This window comes from Marmota flaviventris (assembly GCF_047511675.1).
Source record: "Marmota flaviventris isolate mMarFla1 chromosome 5 unlocalized genomic scaffold, mMarFla1.hap1 SUPER_5_unloc_1, whole genome shotgun sequence".
Lineage (NCBI taxonomy): Eukaryota > Metazoa > Chordata > Mammalia > Rodentia > Sciuridae > Marmota > Marmota flaviventris.
The window spans coordinates 56,445-69,885 of NW_027287679.1; the positions used below are offsets into that span (position 1 = coordinate 56,445).

Sequence of the window (13,441 nt, forward strand, 5' to 3'; positions counted from 1 at the left end):
TGCTACATATGTTTAATTTTTTTTTTCACAAAAATATGGTGAGGTAAGTATTCAGCTCTTCTATCAGAAGAGGAAGTGAGAGTCAAAGACACTAGGATCCTTCCCCACAGCAAAACACATTGTCATGACTTAGTTATGACAAGCTTCAGGGATAGAGGGTTGGATGGTATTACCCTGAATGCTAAATATGTTTAATTTTTTTATGTATTTGTAGGGAAATTGTATTTTTTGTTTTGAGAACTGTCTATCCCTGCTTTTCTTAATTTCTTATTTGGAGGGGTGAGATTCTCCTCAGCTCACCAGTCAAAACATTCCTCTCTCATAGCCAGCTAGTTTTCCCTACTGCGGCTTTACACTATTTCTTCCACGAATGCATTTCCTCTTTGAGTATCTCATATTTCTGGTTTCATCTGGTCACAGGCTCTCCATTGTGTCACTCCTGTGATTTCCCACAGCCTGTCTTTTTCTTCAAGCAGCAATGCACCAGTTCAAATGACTCCCACCTCTGCAAATAGTCAGCTTTTCAGAGATGGGAGTCACCTTTCTCTTTTGAAATACCTCTTAGTTTCTTCTCCAATGAAAGTGTTGCATACTTTACCCAAGTGTGTGTGCTGTTATGTTCATGTTACATACAGACACATTTCCTCACTATATTTTACTTTTTTAAAATAAGTTTTGACTCGGTAAATATTTTGCTGAAGTGCATTAAGTTTTCGAAGTCTCTGATGAATAAATGAAGCAAGTACAACAGTTTATCATTCCTACACAAGGTGACAGAATTGAAACTCTCATCTTACCAAGTATCATTCTTTCAGAATAAAAAATTGGCCATTCAAATTTAAAATGCTATGGAACACCAAGTGCCATTCTTAAAAGTGTTTCAAAGCATTTTTAGAACTGCTGGGCAGTGCAAAGTTGACTGATTATATACTGATGCTAGTTGTTTGGGGTATATGCTTGTCAGTGTGTATATTCGGAGGGAACACAGTTCCTATGTCCCTCATCTTGGCTTTATCCAATCAGTAGCCAGAATGATATATGAGCTCAGTTAATCTGAACTGCCTAGGACAGTGAAACTTGTACAATATATTCTTGTTCAAAATGCACTCATCTAATTTCTAATTCTGATGATTTCACAAATATATATATGGTGATAAGTAATATGTGATGATTAAAACTTCATGCAACTTATTATTGGTATTACTTTCCCCAGAGTGTCTGTAAGCAACCTACAGAAGCTTGTGCTTCCAGTATATCTGTTGGGTCCTATACACAAGCAAAGAATAGAACAAACGAACATGGAGAAGGTAAGAATGACAAAAAATGCAAAAGACATTGGTGAGCGTATTGCTTTAAAGCAAGAGCACTAAAATATTGTAATTGTTCCAAGAGTGTATGTATTATCTAGTAAGGAAAAAGAAATATAATGAGTCATATTGTATTAGGTTTCTGTCACAGGTTAAACTGGGGATATTGCTAAAAAATCTGAATTATGAGTTGCATTTTGAGACATGCTTCAATCAAAGTAAAATAGAAATGAAAGAGAAGAAGAGGATATGAACACTGAGACAGGCATTAATTACAGGGAGTCAATGAAGGAAGAGGTAGCAGTTGTACTCAGTGGAAGGAAGGACCCTCAGTTACATAAGAGGGGGGGAAAGAGCAGCATTTTCAAAATTTGGGAAGCATTTTTGAGTTTCCAGGTCCAAAGCTGAATGAAGTGTAAAGTAAAAATTTTCCAACATTCCTGACTTAGTCACAGTTGGAATGGAATAAAATTGAGGAGTGAAGAAGGAATTCCCACATTGTCAAGTTTGTTTATCACAAAAGATTCTTCATGTATAAAATCTAATGACACCAAATGTGTTGCTACTCTGTACAAAAAAATGTATAGGGTAGAAACACCAATTAGGAAAGTGGAAAGAAATAGAAATGGTTACAGAGTGGTCCCCAAATTCACAGATATCTAAAACTAAATTTGGAAAGATAATAGCTTGACTGAACTTTCATTTGAGGGTAACATCCTAGGGAGAAACCCAGAGCTACATTCTAGTTAAGGTAGAGGCAATGGATTCCAACAAAATTTATACTAGATCTCTCAAACTATAATGAATCATCTGTTGAGGCCATGATCAGAAGCTCATTGTGACTCAGAAGTTCTTTCCTTCTACATTTCCTATAGATTCTAAGGTGATTGCAATGATCCTGGTATGCCCACAGCATTTTTTGTAGCCAGGCAAAGAATGTCCCTGTGGGACAAAAAAAAAAAAAACGCTAGTAGACCCTACAAACCAAGATAGAAGAAGATCAACTGCCAGAATAAATGTTGCAATAATTATGTGCATATTTCTTAGGTAGTGGGGATAACACAAAAGACAAAAATTTAAAAATTACATTTCTAACATAAAATTGCTACATTGCCAGGAAGGAAGGAGTTTGAATAACCCATACAAAAAAACAGAAAATGGAAATAAAATAGTCTCCTGCTCTAGAGGGTTTTATGAAAAACTAGGAGAGAGGCAAAATGAGGAAGAAAATAAAGAAGTCAGCAAGGAAATTTTAGAGGGGAAAATGATAAAATGCAATTCAGCATTTTTCAGTGTGCCTGCCTTCAAACCAAAAGTGGGATGATTCCTGGTCCCCAGGTGATTGAAACAAGTAGGGACTGGAAAAATCAGGGCAACCTGCTGTACAAATCTGTCCTGCACACCCACCAGGCCCCACCATGTGTGTGGCATCCTAAGAGTGATTTAGATCAGTGACCAAGTGTTTTTGAAAATTTGTTTTTTTCAAAGATAGTTTTATTTTTGATTATTATTATTATTATTATTATTATCATTATTATTATTATTATTTTGGTTCTTTGGAATGAAACCATGTCCCTTTGTGCTACAGGAATACATTCCACTCCTGTGCTAAATTCTGATAACTAATTTTTGGATCGGCCAGCACACTCAAAAAAATATGTGAAATCATGACTGTATGTGTTATGGCAGACTCATTTTTAAACTAGAATTCCTTATGGAATTTATTCCTCAAATACTAAGAGTGTTACTAATGTGTTTATGTGACAGTCTTTTGAGTCCTGTCAATTCTGCCTGCTTTCAGATCACAGATTGCTGTGGATGACCATATCTAAATTCTTTATGCTTTCTCATATTTTTTAAGATGCAGGACCTGTATCTTCGTACACGGGTGAAAAGGGTAACCCGATATCCACTAAAACAGAGGAAGCAGGATTAGAAGATGTGCCACAGTCCCAGATGGGTATGAAAAAACAATCATGTTCATATTAGCTGTTATTCTAAATGCATATATCTGATCCTATTAGTTCAGAAAAAAAATAACTGATAAGAAATAAAGTATACCTTGCCCTGGATCTTGAGGTACAGGATACTTAGGTATAATAAAATGGATTAAACAATTCATAGGTCACTTGACATATGTGCTGCCATCTGACTACTTCAGCTTTGACATTGAAATTCTCCGTATTCGTCTTTCTTTCTCTGAATACAGATCTCTGTGGTCTCCAGCATTCTGCGTCTTCACATTTGTATATGTACCCTTGCCGAATTATTTATAATGATCACAAAGGTGTTCTTACCTTTTGAAACTCAACTGCAAGACTTATTTACTAAAGATATATTGTCAATATTCATTTAGAACATTTCAGTCTTGTGATCAACAAAAATCCCCAAACTTAAAACTCCAAAGCTAATGTAATCTTTATCAATGCTAATAAAAATAGTTATCATTGGACTGAGCTCTGTACTCACTTAGTAGGAATATGAGTGTGTTTTCTTTTTATGTTCAGATTTTATTGATTATGTATTTCATTTGCTTTTCAGTATCTAAAGACGTACATGCTTTATACAAGGTAAATCATCTTCTATGTTTGTGTTATATTATTAAATGCATGCTGTATGCACTGTAAAATATTTACGTATTATCTTGTCTCCAAGCACATGAAGCCTACCATTAAAAGCAAAGATACAGCTCTCAAAAAACAAAAATGGTGGAAGCAAAAAATAAAACGGAAATCAGGTAACTTTTGCAGTACAACTTCTATAAAACTACCTATGATTAAACCTTGGAAATGATAGCAAACTTTTCACTCCTGATATATCCATTTGTGCCATGTGTTGGGAGGATTTGCCCCATCAGGTCTGTGTTGGTGGTGCATCCACATTTCAAAATATTTCTGTAAATCTATGAGGAAAAGATGTTTTAAAATAACCTATATCCTAGGTGTTTCTACAATTAAACTTCCCAAATCGGAGTCATGACACTTGTCAGTTGGATTGTGAGGCTGATTTTTCTTCCCAACCCAATTTTAAAAGTAGGTCCAGGGGAGCAGGATTGAAATCCAGAATCCTGAGATGATGAGGACTTGTATTTTTCTTGAAGCCAAGATGTCAAGGCCGGTCTGTGAAATACAAGAAAATCTAATTTAAAAGACAATGTGCACTCTACCCTGACATCTAGTGTATCAACCAAATGCATCAAACTTGTTTTTATGCTAATTAGGTACTGACTTTGACAACTCTTGTGGTCAGTTTGAGGCAAGAAATAATAAAAGGAATGATCATATATACTTTAGTTTATCCCTTGCTTCTAAAGTGAACATTTGCTGGTGAACACTCTTTCCTGAAATTTTATCTCAGAGTAATCAATCCATAAATTCTTCCACATCCCAATGGAGTCTTTGCTCATTATTCTTTGACTTGTTGTTTGTCTGTTACCTCTGTATGGTAAAAACAGAACCCAGATCCTTTTGAAGACATTCCTTCATTCAGTCCTGCATCAACCCCATAGTGCACTTTTGCATTTTCTTTATTCATCTCCATTCATGATCATGCCCCTCAAGCTCATGTGCCCACAGATTTGAGATAGTTCCAGCTATATATGGATACATGGCCTAGATGAAAGTGTTAGCTCTGTGTATGTCCAACCATCTCAACATTTCGAGGCATCTTTCACAATGCAAATTCTTCCTAACTGTATGTTTAGCCCGTTTCTACCTGCATGATCTTCTGGCAGTTTTCACCAATCCCTGTATCATCAGACATATACCGTCCCCCTTAACCCTTGTCTCTATGTCATGCTATAGCCTTCCACATTTTCACCATTCTCTGCCTCTGGCTGATGGCCTCACTCCTCGAGTCTCCGTTCATCCCTACCTCGAGAAAAGACACCATCCACGCCAAGTGTTATTGCCTCAGGCACTTACCTGACACTCAATTATGGGGTGTTCAAACCTGTGTGTTTTAAGAACATCTCCTGTAGTCCAGGACCTAGTGAACTAGACAGAGAATGAATAACTTACAGGCCAACTGATTTTTACTCAGTACAATTGCGGGTCAAGATCTGAGATAGCTAACGCCAGAGAAGCAAAAACAGTTTATGTCAGGAATAATAGGCACCATGAGTGCTTCCAAAAACAGAGTGAATCCTAACAGAAGAAATGCAGGTAAAGGAAAGGAAAGGAATATGTGGTTCACTGTCAAAGGTATCACAGTGACCGTATATACACATACTTTTTTGTTGACACCAAAGTTACATGCAGTGGTTCATTAAAAATTACTATTAGGAAAAAGACATAGTAAACAGTGTGAAGTGTCTTCTTTCCATTGTAATTTTAGCATTTTTTTCTTCAAAATATCATTTTTCTTTGAGTGGTTGAATCTTTGAGATATCATGTGCATTGAATATGGTGAACTCTTGTTTTGTTGAAGCATTAGATTAGTAAAAATCCCTGCTAAATCACTCAATACTCCCTGGGTGAAGAGGGACTCATCTGTAATTTCAGCTTAGTTAGAGACTGAGGCAGGCTGATGTCAGGTTCCCAGTGAGCCAGGGAATATTCAGACACTCTGTCTTCAAAAATAAATAAATAAATAAAAATAAAGGCCTTTTATTTGAAGTAAGTACTTGCGTTCTTGCCAAGGATACACATGGCTCTGGGTACAGCCACCAAGCTGACACAAGAATCCAAAAATTTCCAACAGCATAAACATTCACCTAAAATTAAACTTACCTAAAAACGTATCATTATGAAAATCAAATTGTATGATTATTACAATTATGTTTTTAGTTGGCTAGATTTTCACTCAGTCTAACTCTTTTAAGTAGTTTAAGAAAGTACATCTATGCATTTATCCCCAGATTCACATTGCCATATGTCATCAGAGGAATTGAAGGAGGGGGTTGATGGCATGGATAAAAGCCATGGACAGGTAAGTAAATGTGTCAATTTAAATTCATGGTCTATTTCTCTTCTTTGATGGGAAGGAAGATTATGCCAAACAAAATGACATCACACAATACATACTTAGAAATCAAGGTCATAATTTAATATTTAAGTCTAAAAATGTAACACAACATGAACATGAAAATAGCTTTAGAAATCACATGATTTTAAACAGAAGCTTAAAAGTAACCTTCATCTTAGTAATGTGGGGAGATTTTTTTGAGTATTGTTTCAATTTTCTTCTGTGTGACCTCCTCACGTAATGAGGATTAAATCTAAGCCTCGGAAATATCCAGTTGAAAGTTGAAGAGTATATAATTGAAATGGCCAGTGAACACATTCATGTTAAAGATCATCATTCCCAAAGGCTCAAAATTTTAGTTTCCCATTACCAGTAATCCATGATGGTATTAAAGACTCCAGTCTCCCTACACACTCCAGTATGTAGGCTGAGGCAGGAAATAGACTTAAAGGAGAAACCAAACAGCCTATTATAGAATCAGGTCCTTTCAGGATGTATCCATCAATCCTGTTTGAGTACAAACAAAAACTTTTAGTTCCTTTACTTTTCATGCAAGAAATCAAGAAAATTACTAAACATTTTTATTCCACCTCTGAAGTGGACATTAATAAAAAGAACTTGGATGCAGTTACTGGGAAGTTGCAAAATTTTTGTGGTATCATAATGCCCTATATTTTAGGAGGAGAATTTGCAAGCATTTTAGTTCAGCTGTTATGTATGTGTGCTTTTAGTGTACAGATTTTTCTTTGGGATGTGTTTGGGTCAGGCCATCATGTTCAGAATCAAATTCCCAAATGAACATATTTAACATAAAATATTTACTCACCAGTATCTCATCAAGGAGAAAGATGACCCTCTAGGAACAATCATAGCTTAAAGCGAAACATGCATATAAACAAACTGTATATTTAATGTGGTTTCTATAATACTTAATAATTAATCGAAGTTCAAAGGAAATAAGAATACTCGTAAGACTCGAAAAAAGTGATTAGTGACAATAAAATTATCATGATAAATTTTAAAAAGAACAGATAATGAAAGTGGTTATAGTAAGCAGAGATTGAAGAGGAAATCAGGATGAAATTCAATATTAATGACAATAGGAAAGAATATAAAATAAGAATAAAAATGTAATAAAGGAAATAAAATGAAAACTGAAAAAAAAATCTTAGAAAATCATATATATTGTGAAAAAAAAAGGCACAAACAAACTCATGAAAATCTTCACAATCCCCTTAAACTAATATAACTGAAATGGAGACACTTCTGTCCAGGATTTCTAATTTTGGAAAGCTAAAGCTTTTTATGGTTTGGAGGATGCAAATATTGTCCATCAGTTTCTTTATCTGCTCTAGCTCAAAAAGGCCTTCCCTGACATTGGTGTGATCAAGTGGATCTCCTCTGCTCCTTGCTCCCCAACTCCTCCCAGATAATGCTGAGGGAACTTTGAAAGTTACAAAGGAAATTACTCTCAGTATTTGATTTTGTACTCAGAGAGATGGGTCTATGGATGTAGAAATTGCCTGATAAACCCAGTAATCCATGAAGGCTGGGGACTAATCTGTAATGCAGACCCCAATTATGGAATTTCTTACACAGTGGTCTTTTTTTTTAAGAGAGAGAGAGAGAGAGAGAGAGAGAGAGAGAGAGAGAGAGAAAGAGAGAGAGAGACAAGAGAGAGAGGGAGAATTTTTTTAATATTTATTTGTTAGTTTTCGGTGGACACAACATCTTTGTTTGTATGTGGTGCTGAGGATCGAACAGGGCCCGCACGCATTCCAGGCGAGCGCGCACCGCTTGAGCCACATCCCCAGCCCAACTCAGTGGTCTTGTACTGTGCATGATTCCAAGTCACTGAGGCCTTTTCCTATAATCTCTTGGAGCATGGGAGACATGGTCTGGTTTCAGAATCTGTGACTTCTTCTGAGAACTCAGTGAAAATACCATTCTACCTGATCTTGCCCCAGCACTTATGGGATCTTCTGTCCCTTGAATTCTCAACTAGCAGTTGTTGCTCACGTTCATTACTCCCAAAGCACCAGTTTGAAAGAGACAGTACCGCTGTGAACCTCTACTCTACAGAACGTCCACAGCAGCAACACACCTCTTCCTGATGAGAGCTTTCAGCACATGCCTGTCACTCACTATCCTGAGCCCATATGATGAGTAACCAACTAAAGTTGTGGGAGGATACCTGGCGACTGAATCATGGAGGTGTAAGGGATGCAGTGTTTCGTGATGAGACACCACTGAGAGCCCATGTACTCAGGGCAATATTGTAATTCTTAAGAGGGTGCCTTTGACTGCCTGTGTAATGTTAATAGGGGTGTAGGTATTCTAAATTATTCTCAGTAGAGTGGGTTGACCATGCCTAGTATTCATTTCATGTTTATGGTACTGCAGGCTGCCCTTTGTCTATCAGATTTAGCCTTGGCCCTTGCTGTCACAGAGCTGCAAGCACCATATGATGCATGACAGTGCCATGAACTACTATTCTTAACATAGACTACAGGTGCCAGCTCTCTCAGCAGCTCTATGTCTGGGTTTCTCTCCTGCTCCCGCCTTGATTATGGTTATGGGTACCTCCAAACCACATTTTTATGCCAAATTCAGTCTTTGAAAAGTTAGGAAAAAACTGGGTAATATTTTTCGGATATCCCAGAAAGAAAGTCGCGATAAAGTAACAGGAGTGGAGAGGCTCCTAAACACACGCTCAGATTCTGCCTGGAAGGTTTGGATTACATCAAATATTCCTTGACATTGCGGGGAAAATGAAGTCTTTCCTTTGCTGAAAAGGTTCTATTTGGCCTTAGAATAATAAGTTTCCTACTTGTTTGCTTTAAAATATCATCCTTGTATAAACTTAAGGGATTTTGATGTTACAGGTTTTATATTTTAGAAATTTTTAGGGCAGTGTTTTTATATGCTATATGAGGACTCATTTTGACATGATGGTGTATCATGAAAAACTAGTTTGCTCAAATTCAGTGCCAAGTTTCTAGGTGTTTATTTATCCATTTTTTGTGTTAAGGTGCATCTGGGCTCATTTCATATCTTTCTAATTGTGATAGAAACCACTGTAAACATTGAAGTTCCAGTGTCTCATGTGTATACAGAATCATTGTAAATTGGGTATAAGAACAAGGATTGGGAACCCTGGGCACAGGATGTTCATATTCCTTATCTTCTGATGACTCTCCATACTGCTTTTCAGATGGGAAGTCCTGATTTTCAGTCCCACAGTGTACGGTTGTACATTTTTACCCACATCCTCTCCAGCACTTATTATTTAAAGTCTTGATGAATGCCTCTCTGGATGGCATGAGCTGAAATATCAATGGAGTTTGGGAGGGTATTTCCCTGAATGCTAGATGTATTTTATGTATTTATAATGAACTTGTGTTTGTGGTTTTGAGAACATCTATCTCTTGCTTTTCTCCATTTCCTAATTGGATGGGTGAGATTCTCCTCAGCTCACCAGTCAGCATATTCCTCTCTCATAGCAAGCTAGTTTTCCCTACTGCGGCTTTACACTATTTCTTCCACGAATGCATTTCCTCTTTGAGTATCTCATATTTCTGGTTTCATCTGGTCACAGGCTCTCCATTGTGTCACTCCTGTGATTTCCCACAGCCTGTCTTTTTCTTCAAGCAGCTATGCACCAGTTCAAATGACTCCCACCTCTGCAAATAGTCAGCTTTTCAGAGATGGGAGTCACCTTTCTCTTTTGAAATACCTCTTAGTTTCTTCTCCAATGAAAGTGTTGCATACTTTACCCAAGTGTGTGTGCTGTTATGTTCATGTTACATACAGACACATTTCCTCACTATATTTTACTTTTTTAAAATAAGTTTTGACTCGGTAAATATTTTGCTGAAGTGCATTAAGTTTTCGAAGTCTCTGATGAATAAATGAAGCAAGTACAACAGTTTATCATTCCTACACAAGGTGACAGAATTGAAACTCTCATCTTACCAAGTATCATTCTTTCAGAATAAAAAATTGGCCATTCAAATTTAAAATGCTATGGAACACCAAGTGCCATTCTTAAAAGTGTTTCAAAGCATTTTTAGAACTGCTGGGCAGTGCAAAGTTGACTGATTATATACTGATGCTAGTTGTTTGGGGTATATGCTTGTCAGTGTGTATATTCGGAGGGAACACAGTTCCTATGTCCCTCATCTTGGCTTTATCCAATCAGTAGCCAGAATGATATATGAGCTCAGTTAATCTGAACTGCCTAGGACAGTGAAACTTGTACAATATATTCTTGTTCAAAATGCACTCATCTAATTTCTAATTCTGATGATTTCACAAATATATATATGGTGATAAGTAATATGTGATGATTAAAACTTCATGCAACTTATTATTGGTATTACTTTCCCCAGAGTGTCTGTAAGCAACCTACAGAAGCTTGTGCTTCCAGTATATCTGTTGGGTCCTATACACAAGCAAAGAATAGAACAAACGAACATGGAGAAGGTAAGAATGACAAAAAATGCAAAAGACATTGGTGAGCGTATTGCTTTAAAGCAAGAGCACTAAAATATTGTAATTGTTCCAAGAGTGTATGTATTATCTAGTAAGGAAAAAGAAATATAATGAGTCATATTGTATTAGGTTTCTGTCACAGGTTAAACTGGGGATATTGCTAAAAAAATCTGAATTATGAGTTGCATTTTGAGACATGCTTCAATCAAAGTAAAATAGAAATGAAAGAGAAGAAGAGGATATGAACACTGAGACAGGCATTAATTACAGGGAGTCAATGAAGGAAGAGGTAGCAGTTGTACTCAGTGGAAGGAAGGACCCTCAGTTACATAAGAGGGGGGGAAAGAGCAGCATTTTCAAAATTTGGGAAGCATTTTTGAGTTTCCAGGTCCAAAGCTGAATGAAGTGTAAAGTAAAAATTTTCCAACATTCCTGACTTAGTCACAGTTGGAATGGAATAAAATTGAGGAGTGAAGAAGGAATTCCCACATTGTCAAGTTTGTTTATCACAAAAGATTCTTCATGTATAAAATCTAATGACACCAAATGTGTTGCTACTCTGTACAAAAAATGTATAGGGTAGAAACACCAATTAGGAAAGTGGAAAGAAATAGAAATGGTTACAGAGTGGTCCCCAAATTCACAGATATCTAAAACTAAATTTGGAAAGATAATAGCTTGACTGAACTTTCATTTGAGGGTAACATCCTAGGGAGAAACCCAGAGCTACATTCTAGTTAAGGTAGAGGCAATGGATTCCAACAAAATTTATACTAGATCTCTCAAACTATAATGAATCATCTGTTGAGGCCATGATCAGAAGCTCATTGTGACTCAGAAGTTCTTTCCTTCTACATTTCCTATAGATTCTAAGGTGATTGCAATGATCCTGGTATGCCCACAGCATTTTTTGTAGCCAGGCAAAGAATGTCCCTGTGGGACAAAAAAAAAAAAAAAAAAAAAAACAAAAACAAAACAAAACAAAAAAAAAAAACGCTAGTAGACCCTACAAACCAAGATAGAAGAAGATCAACTGCCAGAATAAATGTTGCAATAATTATGTGCATATTTCTTAGGTAGTGGGGATAACACAAAAGACAAAAATTTAAAAATTACATTTCTAACATAAAATTGCTACATTGCCAGGAAGGAAGGAGTTTGAATAACCCATACAAAAAAACAGAAAATGGAAATAAAATAGTCTCCTGCTCTAGAGGGTTTTATGAAAAACTAGGAGAGAGGCAAAATGAGGAAGAAAATAAAGAAGTCAGCAAGGAAATTTTAGAGGGGAAAATGATAAAATGCAATTCAGCATTTTTCAGTGTGCCTGCCTTCAAACCAAAAGTGGGATGATTCCTGGTCCCCAGGTGATTGAAACAAGTAGGGACTGGAAAAATCAGGGCAACCTGCTGTACAAATCTGTCCTGCACACCCACCAGGCCCCACCATGTGTGTGGCATCCTAAGAGTGATTTAGATCAGTGACCAAGTGTTTTTGAAAATTTGTTTTTTTCAAAGATAGTTTTATTTTTGATTATTATTATTATTATTATTATTATTATTATTATTATCATTATTATTATTATTATTTTGGTTCTTTGGAATGAAACCATGTCCCTTTGTGCTACAGGAATACATTCCACTCCTGTGCTAAATTCTGATAACTAATTTTTGGATCGGCCAGCACACTCAAAAAAATATGTGAAATCATGACTGTATGTGTTATGGCAGACTCATTTTTAAACTAGAATTCCTTATGGAATTTATTCCTCAAATACTAAGAGTGTTACTAATGTGTTTATGTGACAGTCTTTTGAGTCCTGTCAATTCTGCCTGCTTTCAGATCACAGATTGCTGTGGATGACCATATCTAAATTCTTTATGCTTTCTCATATTTTTTAAGATGCAGGACCTGTATCTTCGTACACGGGTGAAAAGGGTAACCCGATATCCACTAAAACAGAGGAAGCAGGATTAGAAGATGTGCCACAGTCCCAGATGGGTATGAAAAAACAATCATGTTCATATTAGCTGTTATTCTAAATGCATATATCTGATCCTATTAGTTCAGAAAAAAAATAACTGATAAGAAATAAAGTATACCTTGCCCTGGATCTTGAGGTACAGGATACTTAGGTATAATAAAATGGATTAAACAATTCATAGGTCACTTGACATATGTGCTGCCATCTGACTACTTCAGCTTTGACATTGAAATTCTCCGTATTCGTCTTTCTTTCTCTGAATACAGATCTCTGTGGTCTCCAGCATTCTGCGTCTTCACATTTGTATATGTACCCTTGCCGAATTATTTATAATGATCACAAAGGTGTTCTTACCTTTTGAAACTCAACTGCAAGACTTATTTACTAAAGATATATTGTCAATATTCATTTAGAACATTTCAGTCTTGTGATCAACAAAAATCCCCAAACTTAAAACTCCAAAGCTAATGTAATCTTTATCAATGCTAATAAAAATAGTTATCATTGGACTGAGCTCTGTACTCACTTAGTAGGAATATGAGTGTGTTTTCTTTTTATGTTCAGATTTTATTGATTATGTATTTCATTTGCTTTTCAGTATCTAAAGACGTACATGCTTTATACAAGGTAAATCATCTTCTATGTTTGTGTTATATTATTAAATGCATGCTGTATGCACTGTAAAATATTT

The 13,441-nt window shown here is 36.2% G+C and overlaps 1 protein-coding gene across 1 annotated transcript in view; it reads left to right on the plus strand.

Annotated features, from left to right (window-relative positions):
* The window catches only part of LOC114083934 (titin homolog), a 109,834-nt gene that overhangs the window by 40,259 nt on the left and 56,134 nt on the right, over positions 1 to 13,441 (plus strand). Inside the window, exons 18-25 of the mRNA XM_071607115.1 lie at positions 1,214 to 1,307; positions 3,169 to 3,267; positions 3,849 to 3,877; positions 3,963 to 4,044; positions 6,166 to 6,236; positions 10,664 to 10,757; positions 12,669 to 12,767; positions 13,349 to 13,377. Of these exons, the coding sequence (XP_071463216.1) occupies positions 1,214 to 1,307; positions 3,169 to 3,267; positions 3,849 to 3,877; positions 3,963 to 4,044; positions 6,166 to 6,236; positions 10,664 to 10,757; positions 12,669 to 12,767; positions 13,349 to 13,377 (597 nt within the window). The remainder of the gene's footprint in view (positions 1 to 1,213; positions 1,308 to 3,168; positions 3,268 to 3,848; positions 3,878 to 3,962; positions 4,045 to 6,165; positions 6,237 to 10,663; positions 10,758 to 12,668; positions 12,768 to 13,348; positions 13,378 to 13,441) is intronic.